The 19,650-nt window shown below is 42.1% G+C and overlaps 1 protein-coding gene across 3 annotated transcripts in view; it reads left to right on the top strand.

The window, feature by feature from the left end:
* The window catches only part of LOC126425221 (zinc finger protein 271-like), an 88,224-nt gene extending 70,749 nt beyond the window's left edge, over nucleotides 1–17,475 (top strand). For 2 of the 3 annotated variants that reach the window (XM_050088178.1, XM_050088177.1), the window contains exons 5-6: nucleotides 2,628–2,677; nucleotides 15,703–17,475. In XM_050088178.1, the coding sequence (XP_049944135.1) occupies nucleotides 2,628–2,677; nucleotides 15,703–16,471 (819 nt within the window). In that variant the 3' untranslated portion in view covers nucleotides 16,472–17,475. Of the gene's footprint in view, nucleotides 1–2,627; nucleotides 2,678–10,880; nucleotides 11,095–15,702 lie in introns of those variants that run through there. The other variant, XM_050088179.1, reaches the window with a different exon arrangement.
* Nucleotides 17,476–19,650: the final 2,175 nt, after the last annotated feature.

The following is a 19,650-nucleotide window of genomic DNA, read 5'->3' as shown; positions in this document are numbered from 1 at the left end:
TCTCCTAAAGGTATACATTTGTCTTTTACTGTATTCCTTTCCTCTGTTTTAGTCAGTCATTGCCTAAAGTTCACTCTGAAACTCCCAACAACCTCTGGTTCTTATAACTCATGTAGGCACCATCTCCTTAATTTCCTGCCTTTTTGCAATTAACTTTAATCTGCAGTGCATAACCAATAAATTGTGATCAGTTTTCACATCTGCTCCTGAAAATGTCTTACATAATATAATCAATTTGAAACCTACCACTGACTCCAGGTCTTCTTGCCACTCACATTGCTCTTGTGGCATGGCATTCTTAATGGACGTCTGAGAAGAAATGGAAATATTAATCCAATGAGATCCTAAGCGTAATGACAGTTCAAAAATTCATATTTCTTTATGAATTTTAATTCAGTACTCTTAAAATAGTAAGTACCAATATTGGAGAAGGAAAGTTGCTACTCACCATATAGAGGAGATGCTGAGTCGCGATAGACACAGCAACAAGATTCACACAATTATAGCTTTCGGCCATTAAGGCCTTTGTCAACAATAGACACACACACGTAAACACAACTCACACACATCTGCAGTCTCAGGCAACTGAAACCACACTGCGAGCAGCAGCATCAGTGCGTGATGGGAGTGGCAACTGGGTGTGGGTAAGGAGGAGGTTGGTGTATGGATGGGGAGGGATAGTATGGTGGGAGTGGTGGGCAGTGAAGTGCTGCAGTTTAGACGGAGGGCAAGAGAGAAGGTGGGGGGGAGGGGGGGGGGCGGAGCGGAAAGGAGATAAATAAAAAGAAATTAAAAGACTGGGTGTGGCAGTGAAATGACAGTTGTGTAGCGCTGGAATGGGAACAGGAAGGGGGCTGGATGGGTGAGGACAGTGACTAACGAAGGTTGAGGCCAGGAGGATTAGGGAAACGTAGGATGTATTGCAGGGATATTTCCTACCTGTACAATTCAGAAAAGCTGGTGTTGGGAAGGATCCATATGGCTCAGGCTGTGAAGCAGTCATTGAAATGAGGGATACCATGTTTGGCAGCGTGTTCAGCAACAGGGTGGTCCTCTTGTTTCTTGGCTACAATTTGTCGGTGGCCATTCATGCGTACAGGCAGCTTGTTGGTTGTCATGAATGGCCACCGACAAACTGTGGCCAAGAAACAAGAGGACCACTCTGTAGCTGAACATGCTGCCGAACATGGTATCTCTCATTTCAATGACTGCTTCACAGCCTGTGCCATATGGATCCTTGCCACCATTACCAGCTTTTCTGAATTGCACAGTTCGGAACTTTCCCTGCAATACATCCTACATTCTGTTGTGCGTCTCCAGCTGAGCCAAGACACGTGTTTGCTTATTTTGACTCCTCTTTAACTGAGTGAAGTTCCTGGGAAATCTGGTGATGGCACCTGCTGTGTTCTCCTCATAAGAACAAGAAAAAGAGATTGGACAGATGGACAAATCTCTTTGTATGAGGAGGAAGAGGTGCCTCTCTACACGAGGTGAAAATACCTGACTAACTCCTCCTCCACTCTCCTCCCTTCCAGTCCATATTTCTGCAATTGTATCCTATTTGCTCCCTCAAAAGAAATATGTGTTTCCAGAATCCCACAATTTTTAGTCTACTAATGTATGTTTTATCAGAAGTATGCGAGTTTGAAGGCCAATACTGGGCATCCCTTCTGTCTTTGTACACATAACTGGTGTCAGATATGCTCAGAAGTGTAGTTGGATTGTAATTACACTGGTGTCCATTACAGTTTTCTGCACCACTACTGGGACAGGAACATGCTCAATAGTAGTGTCATGTGTTTGGTACTTTCCTTAGTTTCCGGAACTGTGATAATATTTCCCAGATTTTTGGAAGTCATTGCACTTTTGAAAGTTATGAGACAGTAGCATCTTCTTCTGTGTAGCCATGAAAAAAAAATTAAATTTTTATTTTAAGTACCCATACGTGCTGCTATATAACTCAGTGCTTCCCACTTAACAAATTGTATGTGCAACTGGATTTCCAAATACTCCACTCCTTTCTGCCAATCCCCCATCTCGTAGAGTAGGAGTCTTCTTGTAAGGGATAAATTTTTATATATCATGGTGTACAACAAGCAGAAATTTATCAGACTGAACATACTTGTTTGCCTTTCTGTTTTTCATCTTAAACTTAAATTTCTTTAAAATTAATCGTCATCCATCCATGATTGGGCTTGCACCCTATTCCTTTTTCTTGAGTCGCGCCATTGCTTGTACAGTCACCCTCCACTGCTTTTCCCAAGGAGATAATACATTATCATTTTCGGCTGCCTTCTTTCTTTTGCCCCTCTGTACATGTTGAAGGCAACAAACATAATCAACCAAGATGGGGCGTAGGGGAGGGAGGGGGGGTCCAACAGTAGTTCAAATGTTCCCATATAGAGTTATGTGGAACATTATGGCATCCTTCAACATTTTGTAGAAACCACATTTCATCAGTGTGAACACTGTTCTTATAGTTTTGCAACTGTCCATGTTTCAGCACCATACAGTAGCAATGGATTTATTTTTATTATAATTGTAGTTATAATTGGTGGTGGTGGTGGTGGTGGTGGTGGCAGTGACAGTAATAATAGTAGTAGTAATAGTGATGTTAATCCTTTCAGGAACTCAAAACTGAAGCAGAATCAACAGGTCATGGCAGTGAACCAGAAAGGTATTGTATTGTTTCTTGTAGTTTCTATTTTTCCTCTGTAGTTTGGAAAAAACCTTTCTATTACTTCTCTGCATTGACACTATTGTGATTAATTGAAGCATTCATGATAAATCTTCACATGTTGAAAAATTCTTGCTGGATAAAATACTGCTGCCTAAGATTTATGACATTACATTGAGGTTCCACATCTGGATCTGTTCTCTGCAAATCACTGCAGAGTGAATGGTTGGAGGTACTCCCTACTGTATACCACATATTAGGGTTTCTTCCCATTATATTTGTATATGAAAGATGGGGAGAATGATGGTGTGAGTGCTCATACACAGTGTAATTTGCCTAATGTAATAACTGAGCCCCTATGGGAGTGATATACAGGGGTTGTAGTATGCCCCGACGTTCATCACCTCTTGAAACTTTGTATGTAAGTTTTCTCAAGATAGTTTACATCTATTTTGAAGCATCCACCAGTTCATATGTTTCAGCATCTCTGTGATTCTCTCCTGTAGGTTGAACAAACCAGTGAACATTTGTGCTGCCCTTCTTTGTGTACCTTGAGCAACCTGCTACTCTTATTTGGTACAGGTGCCACAAATTTGAGTGATGAAATACAGGGTGAGTGGGGGGAAAAAAGAAACTTTAGAAACTGGCAAGGCACATCTAGCACACAACAAGAATCAGTAATCAGTTATGAACCAGGGCTTGCAAACACCACGAGAGGGCGTTGCAATACAAACACGGGTGGAGTGCATGGAGACCGTCACCATTCACGCCGTGGAAGCATTGAGAATAGCATGGCTAGCCACACATACCATGAAATGGCTGAGATGGATTTGATTTATGGCATAGCCAACTACAATGGATGAGAAGCCGTATGATTGTATCATGTGAAATATCCTGACAGAAAAATTCCATGCCACACATTGTTCGCCACCCTACATTGCCAACTGTGCGAAACCGCTCCTTCCTTGTGCACAAGCCAGATGCTGGTTGCTAATGAACAACATGGACAGTTGCATCGTAAGAAAGCATTCTCAGACATATGCAACCATACGCTGTCTACAAGTACATGAGGTGTATCCCGCACCACTGATATCCCCCATTCTTTCTTCTGGTGCGTTGTACATGATGAAGGACTGCATCCGTTTCATTTCCAATATGTCCAGGCATTGCAATCGGGAGACTACAACAAGCACTTGGGATTTGTGCAGTGATTTCTGCAAGAATCTGCTGCAGACTGAAGCTAACAGCAAGTGTCCTCTTTATTGATGGACTGTATTCTCACTCTGAGGGTCTGCTGAACATTAAAAACCTGCGTACGCGGATGGATATGAACTAATGTGCTACATGTATGCATGCCTCACAATGCAAATTTGCCCTTAATGTATATGTTGGCAGCATTGGAGACCGTTTAATTGGGCCATACATTCTACTGGACCGACTTGATGTTTGCACGTATCTTGTATTCTTGCAAGAGGTTCTGCAGGACATGCTGAATCATATTCCCATACCTGTTCATCGCCGCATTCAATTTCAGCATGATGGAGCCCCTGCACATTTAAGCAGACAACCTTTCCCAGCTGCTGGATTGGTCACAGTGGACCAGTCACATGGTAGTCACAATCACCAGATCTGTCTGTGGGGATATCTGAAGCGCCTTATGTATGATACACCTGTCACATTGCTGGAGGATCTGCGGGCAGGATTGTTGCAGCTGCAAGATGTATTTGAGATACACCAGCTATCTTTGAAAGGGTGCAAAGTTCAATGCAACATAAATGTTGGGCATGTCTCAATGAACCTGCACAAAACTTTTGAGCATCTCCTGTAGTGGGCATCCATTTGGTAGCATTTGACTAAATAACTGCAACGCCAATTAGTAGCCCCAAACGGCCTTTGCAGCACCCTGGTACCAATGTGATTACTGGTACTTGTTGTATGCCTGATGTCCCATGTCAGTTGGTAAATGTTTTTTTGAATCAGCCTGTATAATGTGTTGCATAACAGTTTTATAAGCAGTCTGCTTTGTAGACAGCTTGAATTTTTGTTATATGCTGCCAATAAACTGAATTCTGCCATGAGCTTTACTCACAACTGAGCTTATGTGGTAGTTTCATATACTGTTGGTGGTGGTGGTGGTGGTGGTGGTGGTGGTGGTGGTGGTGGTCGTGGTCATGGTCATCGTGGTCATCTCCATTTTCGTCTTCATTCTCGGTCTTCAGTCCAAAGGCTGCATTGATGCAAGTCTCCACTATAGTCTGTGATGTCTCTGTAAAATGACCACAACCTACATCCCTGTGAACCTGTTTACTGCATACAGTCATTGGTCTCTCGTTACAAGAGGATGTGACGCCATATAGCACAAAATACAAAGTGCACACACATGACTTTTAAGCACTTAAACCATATCAACAATGTGATTCTTGAGTTTCTCCTGGCGTATTTGATAATCAAAATATCCACGGGTGTACTGCCGGTCTACAGTGTCCAACGGGGACAATATTTCGGCGATCATACATGTCGCAATCATCAGGTGAACTGACGGACTGAGCTCCTGTGAACGTGCCGGTACGGCTGCTCAGGGGGATCTGGGTTTGGTCGCGGTGACGCCTGATTTAAATACTCTCCGCCCACGGCGCACTCCCTCCGCTGTCCGCGCCCCGCACCACAGTCGCGCGGTAGAACAGATTGCGACGGCGTCTGAGATGACGTCAGCGTCTGCCTGCCGTGGTCGTCACAACTATACGTTTGCTCGGTATGCATCGATGCCGTGAACACCAGAGGCACACTCGACTGATGTATCCGAGCAAGTTGGCAGTCGCTGAACATTGTTTATCGGAAAATCACGCTATGGAATATGAACACACGAGGATTCTGGTACAGACGTCGAGATACTGGGACAGCGTTGTTAGAGAGGCCATCAAAATTCGCACCAATGACGACCTCATAAACCGTGACTGTGGCTATAATCTTAGCAAGGCTTGGGAACCAGCGATTGGGTTAATCAAGAGTAAACCGAGGAAACGTATAGTTGTGACGACCACGGCGAACAGAGCCATCACACCGACGTCATCTCAGACGCCGTCGCAATCTGTTCCACCACGCGACCGTGGCGCGGGGCGCGGACGGCGGAGGGAGTGCGCCACGGGCGGAGGGTATTTATATTGGCCGCGACCGAGCCCAGTTCCCCCTGAGCAGCCTTAGCGTACGGATCTCCATACCGGCACATTCACAGGAGCTCAGTCCGTCAGTTCACCTGATGATGGCGACATGTATGATCGCCAAAATATTGTGCCCGTTGGACACTGTAGACCGGCAGTACACACGTGGATATTTTCATATCAACAATATCTCCAATCACTAATTTTTTAAATAATTTGCGATTCATATCCACAGATAAACTGTTCAAGAGACACAATTGTTGCACAAGTGAACAGCAAGGGCAAGAAAGGGCAGTGTATGATGTTTCATTAGAGACGACTTCCATCAATCAGGACTTCAGTTTGTTTGCATTAAATATTTTATAACAATTCCTGCAACACAACTCTTATGATTATTTTTAACAACAATGAAATAATTCCTTCTTTATTCCCTATAGTCATCACAAAAATACACCATGTACACCTGATAAAAGAACAGTTAATACATTCAGGCACTTTACGGTGATGACTAGTATTTTGTTTGGATAGAACTGGCATGGAGTAAGAAATGTTCGTGGCCATTCTTCTGCATATTTGATCAAATTTGTAAAATGTGGGGATGCAAACTGAAAATGTAGAAATGACTGAAGTTTAACAATACGGTTTTGCTGTAAACCTGAAATGACAGAGGTGTGAAATTTTCTGAAAAATGCTTTACACTGTTGATTTTTTTTTTTCTTCTCTGGGAGGCTGAGCACACTATTAGCTCTTCGTGGAAATTGAATTATATTTCATTGTCCCCCTAAAGACACAGGTGTTATGTCTACTCCAAGAGTGCAGCAAAAGCAGTACATTATTTTCTACAAATGGTAAGAATACGTTTCGGTTTTATCACTGAAGATTATTCTCTTTCATTTTTACAGATTTTGCTACATTGATTACAAGACTTTTTCCAATTAATAGACCATTTTCGTAATTTTTGCTCCTCATTGAACTTGATGTTCCAGAAGACAGAAAGAAATCTGCAGAAACAGTAACCCACTGATACTGACCATGGGCGTTGTTGTATACGAATGTGCCGAAGCACTCATTGACTGCACAAGCAACTCTGTGTGGTTTTCGCTCAAAATGAAAATGAGTGTTTTGCACAAAATCTTACTGACTGGCTTTACATGCAGCTTTTACGGAATAACAAGAAGCTTTGTCTTCACGTCAACAATGAATGTCTCTCTAGTATTACCTGTTAATGACATCTCTACACATTCACTTGAGATAATGTTTGTAATATTGTGATTACCTTCCCTGTGTAATTTCTGAATCTGTTTAACCAGGTAGAAGCAGCCTGAAAAACAGTAGTGTTCCCTGGGTTGCCACAGGTTCTGGAAATCAGAGAATTTCAAATACAGCATGTAAATATGAAAAAAAAGAAAAAAAACACTGGAAAAGTCTCATTTTTGTCTCAGTAGATGAAATAGTTTGTTTACATAGATGTCGTGCTGGCTGGGTACAACTGAATATGTGCACAACTTCCCCACTCTCTCATTCCTACTGCTTTTCCCCTTCCTACCGCTCCCCTCAGCTTATGGTCATTGCTGCCATCACTTCTTGCCGCTAGCCTAGCAGCTGCCGACGAGAGACAGAGACATAAAGAGTGGATTGTTTCGATCTGAATCTCAGAGACTGTAGACGCAGGGGCAGGAGACGGCGGTCATGTGTGCATGAGTTGTATCAGAGTGATTGTGTGAATGTGTGTGTGCTCTAGTTTTCTGACAAAAGCTATGACTGAAAATTTAGTTGTCAGAGTGTGGTTGTCTTTCCTATGTGCCTGTCTGCAGCTCACCAATCTTCTTTAATTATCTTTATGGTGAGTTGCTACCCATTCTCATTATTACTGATTTTCAGAGTATGTGAGCAAGTTACCTGTTATGTGGATTGATCATTGTGATTTCATTTCCTCATCATGCTGTCTGTGGATCGTGGATTTCCATGATGGACCAAAACTAGAGGCCGTTTCTACAGGTATCTGCAATGGATTGGGCCTGCCGATCTGAAGCCGTTCGGTTCTCACTAATGTGCAGGCCCTGCCCGTCAGATCTAGACTCACCAATCTGCCCGCAGGCAGGGTCTGTTTATGTGTGGCATTAATGGAGCAGATTTTCATGGCTTATCCATGGGCCCAGGACTGCGGTGTTCTTCAGCAGACCAGAGACCACGGGTGATGGATTTCAGGAATTACGACTGTCTCACAAAAAGTACATTGTATAGTGCGTTGTTTTATAGACATTTTATTTGCTCTAGTACATTTGGCACTTCACAAGTAGTTTATATGTTAGAAAGTATGGATAATAAGAAGAAGAAAATGGTGCCAGTCGCTGGCAGTTTGTACGCTGTGTATTCACATATTTCTCTAAAGAAAAGTCACACAACACCTTTAAAATAATTGATATTACAGGGTGGATAATAAACTGACAATAACGAACATAGTAGAAAAAACATTTTATTGGCGGTCACCTGTAATGTTTGATTACAAAATTCTTCCCAGCCTTATACACTTCTTTCAAGAGGCCAACTTTTTTCTGATCTCTGTTGGTTCATCAGGGCCAGGGGACATCAGCTGGTAAGTAATTTTCAATGTCAATAAACTTCACCAACAGCTACATACTTAAAGATATTTTATTTTGAAAACAACCTGTTTTGGCAATTCATTTTGCCATCTTCAGGCTCCATACGCTTTTATCCAAATGAACGAATTTGTCATACAGCAGCATAAATCACTACGTCATGAATTCCAATTGTTGCAACACAATGTTGTTGCTGTCACATCTTCATATGAAGCAATTGTATCATGATTGGAATTAATGGTATCCAGTGATTTATGGTGCTATATGGCAAGTTTGTTTATTTGGATAAAAGTGGTAGGGGCCTGAAGATGGCAAAATGAAATGCTGAAACTGGTTGCTTTCAGAATAAAATAAAATATCTCAAAGTATACTGCTGTTGGTGGAGTTTTTTGACATTGAAAACTTTTTTCTGAGGTTATTTTAAATCCGTCTTGTGACTCCAAGGAAATGCGTATCTTTGTCACCAAATGTGTTTTGTTTTATAGAAATAAAGTAACTTCAGTGGTCGTAATGAAACACACATACCATTTGGGTTGCTTTTTCCATATAAAAACAGTTCATTACAAATGATTTTTATGTTAGTACCTGCAATTTTTACTCACATCAGGAAATACCATATGCTTGCAATAAATTTTTATATTTGTATTTTTATTTTTTTTAGACGTTTCCTTGTTTGCACTATTGTTTCTTGTACCATAGATGCAGAAACAGATAGTCAACTTAGGTCTTAACTTACCCTTGAGATCTCAAAATTTATCAGGGAAAAATGCTAAACCTTGTCTGCAAATCATGGAATTTCAATTGGAGAAACTTCTGGTAACTCTGATAGTTGTATTTTCATCTTGACAATACTGTTGTAAAGAAATGCACTCATCATTTCAATCCAAGAACAAAATATTATACTGCATCAGTAAGAATTTTCAAGTAAGAAGAGTATATGAGTTAAACTTCTCTATTTGTAGCTTATTCTGGAAACATATGCCTGATATTCCTAATAATTGATTTTGATATCAGTGTTCTATCATTTCACAAAAGTTACTATAATACTAGAGATGTGAATTGACTTGGTTTAAAGTGTGGTGCCCTGAGTAAATCTAAAAGGGTAGCAAAGTTCTGATGTAAATGTTCAAACCATGGTGAACATTCAAGCTTATTACAGTTACATTTTAGTCTGGTGCATAAGTTCATTCAATTTTTTCCATAAGTTTAATAAACAAAACAGATACACATAACAGATAATATATTCTCCTTTACTATTTACAGCAGTCTACCAATGGTGGGGTAACTTTTCAATTCCATGACTGTAGAAATCCCCCGGTTTTGAGGCGAAGAACTCGTAGAGCCATGTTCGGAGTGCTTTTTCATCTGGAAAGAAAGTTACTTGAAGGTTTATTGATAGAGAGTGGAAAAGTTGAAGATCTGAGGGCAGATTATCAGGTGAATAAGGTGGCTGTGGAATGACTTCTCAACCCAAATACTGTATAACATTTTTTGTCACTCTAGAAAAATGTGGACAGGCATTAATCCACGAGTCATTTGATGACAAGCAAGCAGAGATGCACTTGCTGGGTTTTTTGATTTTGGCTTAGACCATACAGTACCCGTACAAACAATTTTTGAACCTTCCCTATTGCCCTATTGCATACAAATGCCATACATTGGTGGAATGATCGCATTTTCCAATTCTCTAGTAAGCTGGTGTGAATCATTGTTGATTAATAACTTTATAAGCGATCTTCATCAGGCTCTGAAGGTTTTCCTGAACGTCGAGAGTCACTAATGTGAAAACAATCCTCCTTAAAACGAGAAAACCGTTTTCTTGCTGTGCTCTGACCAATGGCATTATCCACCTAAATGGTGCAAATGCTTCTGACTGCCACTGTACTCAAACAAAAGAATATGCTGGAAATGTTCCAATTTCTCCATGTGGCTCTCCGTTTTATAATGCCCATAGCTCCACTAACTTTCTCCAAATGACAATATGTAAACTCAAATAGTGACAGTGAACTACTAATAAAAAAGGACAGTCAATAAATAAACCACAGCAACCAGAATACCAATGTGCAAAACAAAAGCTTTGTGAGCTTATGCACCAACCTAATACTTTTGCATCACCAAAACTCTTTCCATTCATTAGTTCTCCATATTTCACAATTCTCAAGAAAAATTCATTTAGCAGATGATTAAATCTGTGGTAAAAGTGGAAAATATTTGTATTCTCGTTATGTGCACCATGGCTGCACAGGCTAAACACACTTTTTCATCATAACACATCCCTACATCTGCAGTGAGCTACAAGATAAAGGTTTTTGAAGATAAATCCATGTTGTTCATTAGACTTCTATCATCCTTATGACAGCAGAGGAAAGTTTGTAGGCTGTGTTTCCTTGTTACTTACATGTAAATCCTGTAGATAATCTGTGCCATATTTCTAATCTTTTTCAGACCAAAACCAAGCAAGTATCTACAAGGTGTCCTTGTAGTCTTTCATGGTGACATGCCTGAATAAAATCTTCACAGTTTACAAGCCTTGACACTTTAAAGAAAACACTTGAGTTTCATGACTGCCTCCACCATGTTCATCAGGAGTAAAGATTACTGACTCTGGGAGCTGTCAAAGTGTTCCATTTCTATTCACTTCATTCAGTGTTGATTAGCAGTCTACCTATATAACTTCTGCAAATTAGAAGTTTGAAATATATGTCAATGTTTGTGTGAAGATAGACTTTAGTACTGTCTACTGCCACAGATCGTGTTACTGGCTGCCCATAGGTAGTGATTGCAGCAGCACTTGTTCTGGCTTGTGAGTATACTTGTGGATTAATTTTAATTTAAATTATAATATTGAAAATATTTATACTGGTGGACATCGGTAACAGAATGTGGAAGAAGATAAGCATGGGGAACGGTGAACAGTGCAGTTTTTCGGGAGGAAAGCAGTGACTGCTTCAGACATCCACAATAGTCATATGTGAGGAAACTGCACTAAGTTGCAGATCTGCGATTCATTGGCTATCAGAGTTCAAAGACGGCAGGAACTGTGCTTGTGCTGAAAAGTGCAAAAGCACTGGGGGTCCAGAAACTGCATGCAAACCAGACAATGTCCAGCATGTCAGTGATTTGATATTGGGCACAGGCGAATCATATTTGATGAACTAAAGACAACAACAGGTCTATCACACCATGAGAACTTGAGGATGAAGTTGTGTGCACAATGGCTGTCTTATTTCCTCACCATTGTGCAGAAACATAAGACTGTGGAAATGTGCCATCCATTGAGTCCTTTTGAGTGTCTCATCACCGTCGACGAGCCATGGTTCTTCCATGAGGCACCAGAAAAGAAACGCCAGGCAATGGAATGTGTTCTGAGATTGGGAAGGGATACTGCTGCTGCACTGGCTCCCTCTCAGTGTGACCCTCAGAGATGATTGGTTCTGCCTGTTCAGTGCGCCAACTCTGCCAACACACTGCCACTAAGGAAAATGGGGCCGCGGCATCCTGTTTTAATACAACAATGTGCAGCCACATGCCAGTCACCTACCCATTTCCAGTATTTGTGAACTAGGGTTTACTGTGCTCAATATCCTCCATATTTGGTGGATCTTCCTCCTAGCGACAATGCCATATTTAACACTATTAAAGAGGTCATGAAGGGTAAGAAGCTCACCACTAATGATTAACTGCGTGCAGTTGTCCACAAAGTGGTGCTAGGCCACCCCCAAAGAATTGCTTGCTGTGCAGATATGGACACTGCAAGAATGATGGCAGAAATGCATTGCATAGACATTGGTGGGGAATATCTGTAATATAATTTCATTCATTTGTTCAGTAAATGGCTCCTGTGAAAAAAAAAAAAAAATTGCATTGCCAGTCACTTTTTGAATGCTCCAAGTGTAAGTCAGAGTGCAGCATTTGTAACTTTAAAGAGAGGGCTGAAGTGATGTGTGGCAGGCGAGGTGGACATCTCCAGTCTGCCATGGGACTGATGACATCAAGAAACCACATTAGAAATTGCTGCTCCCACCTTCCTACAAGCATCAAGCATCTGCCTGTGCTTTCACTCGATTTTCAAAGCCTGCCCCGCTGAGGGTGTGCCTTTGGTCACTGTTAAAAATGTCGCATTTTATTCTAATCTCAGCCAACTCTTCCATAACGGAATTCCATGATGATGACGTAAGTGCCAAGACTCTTGTATTTTCGAATTGTATTGATGTTCATTCTCCAGGTAATGTTCATCTATGGCCGACTTCCTAAGCTTCCTGTGTTTAATATATCAGTGTAAAGCTCAGTGACATTGTGATTTATGTGACCTATATAGATACTGCCGCATTCGCAGGAGATACCACAGACAGTGGCAACTTGCGAGAGCTATGCTATCTTTAACAGGGTGTATCAGGTCTCATTTCTTGGAGACTGGCCCAATCACTGGTCTCAGTCCACGTCTCTCCAGTACGCCCTACCTTGCTTCTCATCAACTCACAGTATGGGAAGTGTGCAGCTGTCTTGGTCTCTTTTGCTGATTCACCAGGAATTGTTCTTCATCAGTGGCACCTAAAAGCATTTGCATTGTCACCCTTGTTGTAACCATTTGTGAAAGAGCCCAAGCTTGTTGTATTTCAGCCACACTGTGGACAATGAGGAGGACCGTAGGACATGTGCTGTGGAGACATGTACTAAGACCAGTTGTCTGGCCTGCCTCCAAGATTCAAGATATGTTACACTTGGCTAAAGACAACATATCTCTTAGAGTGCCCTGTGTGTATGGTGATCCATTGCAAATACAGCAGTGCCTATGTAGGTCAGAATAATCAGAGTTTCTGGGTGTTGTACCGAGCTCAAGAGACATATTAAAAAAAGGAGCATGAACATCATGTGGAAAACAGACATAAAACACAATTTAAAAGGATGGAAGTCTTGGCTCCTGTTTCACCATATTTGCATTCCCTTATGAAGGAGACTGCCAAGTTTAGAACAAACGACAATTTTAAGACACCAGGGGTATGCACATAGCAGGATATGAGGGTAGGCTTTAGATATTAGCTGAAAGTGAAGACAGATGCTTGACACTTATATGGACGGACAGTGGCACTTTCAGATGTAGTGCTGGTCCTTCACGCCACCTGTCATCAGTGCCACAGTGAACTGAAGCTGCCATGAGTTTCTCAACTCGCCTTATGCACATACCTCACTTCAGCCCACTCTGGAAGGTTCCAGATGCTGCAATTACGCCTATGTAATTGGAACACTTTGCCAGCCCTGGCTGTCAATGGTTTTTAATCCTGATGATGGGGTAGGTGGCTGACAATAAAGTATCCTGTTGTGGTATGGTGCAAGCAGAAAACAAGAAGGTGCACAAGTAGCATTAAACAGTGAAAGTTTATTTTTACAAGAAGGCAAGAAAGAAAATGTGAACAACAGTAAAGAAATTCTCCATAAAGGGAGTGTAAGAGATGCTCCTGATATATGAGAATAATTCTCACCGCAGATACAGTTCCAGGAAGGTGCAAAAGAAAGTTCACAGTCTGCCACCCTAGGTTATATTGCCATAGGTTAGGTCGGAATCGGTCACTATTACAATTGGCGGTTGCACTGGCATGTTCCTGATCCTGGTGATTATTATTGGAGACTTGTATGTCCCTCGGATTCATGATCAGTTTCAAACTCGGATTCAGACTGTCAAAGCACTGCAGGCAGCAGTCCTATAAAATGCACCCAGCGTGTGGAACCCAGGAAGTGGCCAGAGTCATGTAGCTTCACATCTACGAGATAGTGCTGGCTGTGTTTAGTGATCATAGTGCCATCGATACTGCAGCAGATGTTACAGTGCAGTGGAGCTGTGTCGGCTGCAGGGGCGTGTCAGGGTGACAACCTGCTGGGCAATGCTGTGTCGCATGTGTGCTGGGTCATCAGACACAGCCATAAATTGTATTCCTCTGTGCTGAGTCATCAGACACAGCCATAAATTGCATTCCTCTGTGCTGAGTCATCGGACACCACCATAAATTGCATTCCTCTGTGCTGAGTCATCAGACACCACCACCACACGCTGCATTCCTCCGTGCTGGGTCATGAGGCACCACTCATACTCTGCAGTCCGCTGTGCTGGGTCATCAGGTACCACCTTTACACTGCACTCCTCTGTGATGGGGCATCAGAAACCATCTGTACGCTTTTCAATTTGGAGGGAGATGGTGAAGCAATCTCAGTGCATAGATGGTGGTCTTGGCTGAGGCGGCAGCCAAGGTCACAGCACTCATCTTCCCCATGCAGCAAATGGTACAACCAGTTGCAGTATGTGGAATGGAGAACAGGGGCACTGGCAAAAAGGCCAGGGATGCAACCAGGGCCAAATGGTGCAGAGCAGCATCGAAATGAGGATATGTGATGTGCCACGAAGGTGCTTGTTGGGAAGAAAACTCTGTGCATGAGAAGAAGCAGATGTTCTAGGGCTGAAGTAGACAGCCAATAATATGGATGTAGCAAGGTTAACAAGCAGAAAGGAGGATGGTGAGTGGGTTATGTGTGCGCATTGGTAGGCGCGGGTGGGTAGGCAGCGGGCGTACAGCTAAAGTGCCAAAAGCAAGGTCAGAATCGATTGCTAAGACAATCGGTGGTTGCACTAGTGTAGTCCTGGTCTGGGTGTATGGTATTGGAGACTTGCCATATGTCACTCAGATTCAGGTTCGACTTCAGATCAGACTGCCAGAGAGCTGTAGGTGGCAGTCCGTGGTCTGCCCAGCATATGGGTACCAGGAAGTCGCCAGTGTCGTGGCTTCATGGATATGGAATAGTCCTAGTTGTGTTTGGGGATTGCAGTGCCCTTGTCAGTGCAATGGATTTCACAGTACAATGGAGCTGTGTGAGCTGCAAACTCGGCAACTTGCAGGACAATGCTGTCTGGCATGTCTGCTGGCTCTTCAGACACCAACTATACACTGCAAACCTCTTCCCTTCAGTGGGGGAAGGTGAAGCCATCTCAAGGCGTAAACAGTGGCTGTGGTAGAGGTGACAGCCAAAGTCAGGGCAATCGAAAACTGCATTGTTGCATTTTAAGAGACGCAGCTTGTAACCCGAGAAGATTTTATTTAAGTATCTATGATGTTAATGGATTATTTCATTCATTTATAAGTTTATCCTCAGACCATGCAGATTGCCCTGCATCTTAAGACATCTGGGGATCTTGTCCATGTTGATATAATCCTAATTTCCTAGAGAATTCTGCTATGAGAACATTTTTTGACACAGTTTTTTCTCTGTAACTCTGCAGTGTTTTCGCCGTTGGCCTGGAGGACGACAACAGAACTGGTGGCGGTGGCAGTCTGTTTACACGATTTGGCCTACCTACAGGAATGGGCAACACCACAGAGTGCACCATCGAGAAGGATGCATTCTGTGAGGTGAAAAACGGGGGAAGTCACGACACTCTATATTCCTGCAGTGTGTGTCCCAAAACATTCAGAACTAGGCTTGGCTTGAAGACACACTCACGGTCACACGGGGGAGAACGTCCCTATAAATGTGAAGTGTGCCACAAGGTATTCAAGTTTCGCAGCAAATTGAGGAAACACTCGCAAGTGCACACGGGGGAACGTCCATACACTTGTGGTGTGTGCAATAAGGCATTCACAGAAAAGTGCCACCTCAAGAGCCATTCGCGACAGCACACAGGGGAACGACCATATGAGTGCAGTCTGTGTCAAAAGAAATTCTTGTATAGCTCCAGCTTGAACATCCATTTACGTCTGCATACTGGAGAGCGGCCGTTCGCCTGTAGCGTCTGTCCTAAGACATTTACGCAAAGTTCTGTGCTGAGGAATCATTTGCGAATGCACACAGGGGAGAGGCCGTACAGTTGCAGAATTTGTCATAAGAAATTCTCGCAAGAAAGCAGTTTGAAGAATCATATTAATGTCCACACAGGCACCCGCCCATACAGTTGTGATTTGTGTCAGAAGAGCTTCAAGAGCAGAGGCAGCCTCTGGAACCACTCGGTAATACACAGCAAACCGTCTCAAGACCTTCAGACAAACGTGTAGTCGGATGAGACACTCGCAGCTGCACTCCAGCTAACGCCCTTTCTGCTGTGACGTGTGTCATAAGTGATTTAATACGAGGCATGACACTGAAAGCCACACTGAATCTCACGTCATGCGTGGTGAAAGAACTCCTGAAGTATGCACCTTTATTATAAAGCTTTGGCAAAAAATGGCTTTTACTCTCCGTTAACGATAGCGCTACACTGATTTGCCTTTTTTTGCTTTAGACAGCTAACTGCCTTAAACAGAATGGATATTACGAACTCAAGGCAAGAGTTGGTCAAGAACATGGAATAATGTAGTGCCGTGACATGCTTCTGATTCTCTTTCCATCTGTGAAGCTATTAGACCAATGCGCGAAACCTAAGGACGAAAATAGATTTCCCATGATGTGTCACTGCCAAGTAACATAGCCTGATGAAACTTTGAACATATATGGGAAGAACACCTGTTGTATTGTACATTAAGTAACTGAAAGAAATACACGACAAGATGAACAAAGGAGACGCGGTGTATTCGAAGATAACGCGAGGGGCGTTCAGTAAGTAATGTAACACATTTTTTTCTCGCCCACTTTCGGTTACAAAAATGTGGAATTTGTTGTGAGACATCGTGAATATTCACTCTGCAACCCCTACAGTTCCATGCAGTTCCGATAGCTGGCAGCACTGTAAGGTGAGCATATCATCTTGATTTTTGTGAGTTATCGATGTGCATGTCACAGAGAGAGAGAGAGAGAGAGAGAGAGAGAGAGAGAGAGAGAGAGAGCAAGTTGTGTTGCAGTTTTGCAGTTAATCTTCGGTCGTGCTATGACACAGTCTTTGCCACCGCGCAGTCTGGCAAGTTCTTACTGAAGTATGGTAGGTGACGGATGTATTCAGAAGTGCTGTGTTGACTTGTGATTCTATCTGTTGCGAGAAAGATTTATTGTAAGGGACAGGAGAGATGAATTGAATGAATGATATATTGAAAGGCGAGAAGAATATAAAGTTTGAGTTTTTTTTTTTTTTTTTTTTTTGAGAAGTAGCTTGAGGTAAGACAGCAGCACTATGCATCTACTTAATCGGAATGATTATTGTCAGCTAGTTAACTTTGTTCGCTTTCTCAGAGCTAAGGAAAGACCACTCCATTTCCCTCAATTATGCATTTACATAACTGATAAAGCTGTTTGATTTTTATGGAAATTCTCTGTTAATAAAGTACTCTTTTTAAATCATTGATCACTTTGTTAAGCATAGTATTCTTCAGACCAGTTTTATACATGTAAAGATTACGCAAAATTTTACCCTTGTCCTTTTGAATACATATTTCATTCTAAAATCGTTGTCTTGGAATATTATTTTATAGGATTAGTTACTCTCCCCATTCCTCTGTTTAAAGAAGGTTTACCATTGTGTTGCACCATGTGGTATGCAACAGTTTGAATATTGTGTGGAAATTTTATTTATTTTATTTTATTTATTTTTATTTTATTTATTAGCTTAGACGCGGCCTGCTTGCTGTTTGTTATTGTGCGTTCGAGAAATCTGCAGCAATGTCAAGATGCGAGGTAAGTGGAAATTTTGATTAGGGCCAGGTAATTGTTTAACTTCAGTTGCGCATTTAATGAAGGCCAGTTACAGTTCAACTCAATTACGTTCAGTTAAGTCGAAGGTTGGCATACGAGTTTAAGTTGGATAACAGTTTGTGGGTACATACACCCATGATCAGAAAAGAAACAGAACATCTTGAACAATTAGTGATGGGACATACATACTCACAGGACCTGTATGTTAGTATGACTACCATGTTGGCCTGAATGTTCAAGGTGAACATTGATATTGTGACACAACACCACCTATCGGTAAAATGTGCCTGTGGCTCCCAGCGTTGCTGTAAACCGAATTATTATTGGCGCTGTTAATCAAGGGACATAATAGTAATAAAGATTTTCCTTTCAATAATTGTTTTTTATGAAAATGTGTTTGTCAAAATACTTGTTGTTGCTACTGTATATATAAGTTACTCTTTCAGTTTCTGAGTGCAGCACGATCACGTGAGTAACAGTCCACGGCCACCGTATGGAGCGTAACACAAAGCTTTGACCACGCGGAAACGACAGTTTGTCGTACATACTGCTTTCATTCGTGTCGTTGCGTTTTGAGACCGCAAGTCATGTACTCGTGTTTCATACAAGAGTTTTTGCACATGATGCCACACCTGTTCACACTTTTCGACATATCAGTTAAAGTAAGTGTAAATTTTATTCTGCATTTTCAGTACCAACTTGGTTGTCTACCACACCACATTAGTGCAGTCGCACAGTTTTTGTTATTTTGATCTCAAAGTTCATGTACTATAGCTTTCTATGAAAGTCCGTAATAGTACTGTCATTCGGTTTCACTGTTAAATTTAGATTACATAAAGCCTTGTTATCAGATCACTGATGTTGAAAATATTCGCTTTGTGTAAAGTCCAAGACATTGCGTTTCGATGGGTGTGTGATTTTTTTTTTTTTTTAACGCGCATATTTCATCGATCAACTTTATTTACGTACAGTATGAAGATGTTAATACATACGAGGTTTGGAACTTAAATAGCGACAACTATTTATTCACAACCGATACAAAATAGTTACATGTTTGCACCTGTTACTGTTCTTCAAAGCAGTCACCAGCGTTGTGTAGAAACCGTTGCCAGAGATGTGGAAGGTGTAGTATACCGTTAGCAGAGCCTGTTCCGTTGATGGTGCGAATGGAGCGGTCTAGTGACTGTCGAATCTCTGGAACAGTCTGAAGCGAATGCCACGAAGTGGTTCCTTCATCTGCGGAGTCAAATCAAAGTCACAGGACTTAAGTCTGGCGAGTATGGTAGATGGTATAGTACTTCCCAGTCCCATCGACCGGACAGAGCAGCCACAGCTTGCGCTGTATGCCCCGCACATTGTCGTGCAAAATGATGGGTGGGTTGCGCAGAAAGTGTCGCCGCTTCTTTCGCAAAGCTGGTCGCAGGTGACACTCCAAAAAGGAACAGTAATACTGTGCATTGACGGTCTGCCGCGGAGGAACGTAATGCGTTAGGATAACACCATCAAAGTCGTACACGAGAATCACCATACCTTTAGACCGCTCCATTCATACCATCCAGCCTCTGCCAACGGTATACTACGCCTTCCACATCACTGGCAACGGGTTCTACAC

This window comes from Schistocerca serialis, chromosome 10 (genome assembly GCF_023864345.2).
Source record: "Schistocerca serialis cubense isolate TAMUIC-IGC-003099 chromosome 10, iqSchSeri2.2, whole genome shotgun sequence".
Classification (NCBI taxonomy): Eukaryota; Metazoa; Arthropoda; class Insecta; order Orthoptera; family Acrididae; genus Schistocerca; species Schistocerca serialis.
This window is presented reverse-complemented; position numbering and strand designations above follow the sequence as displayed.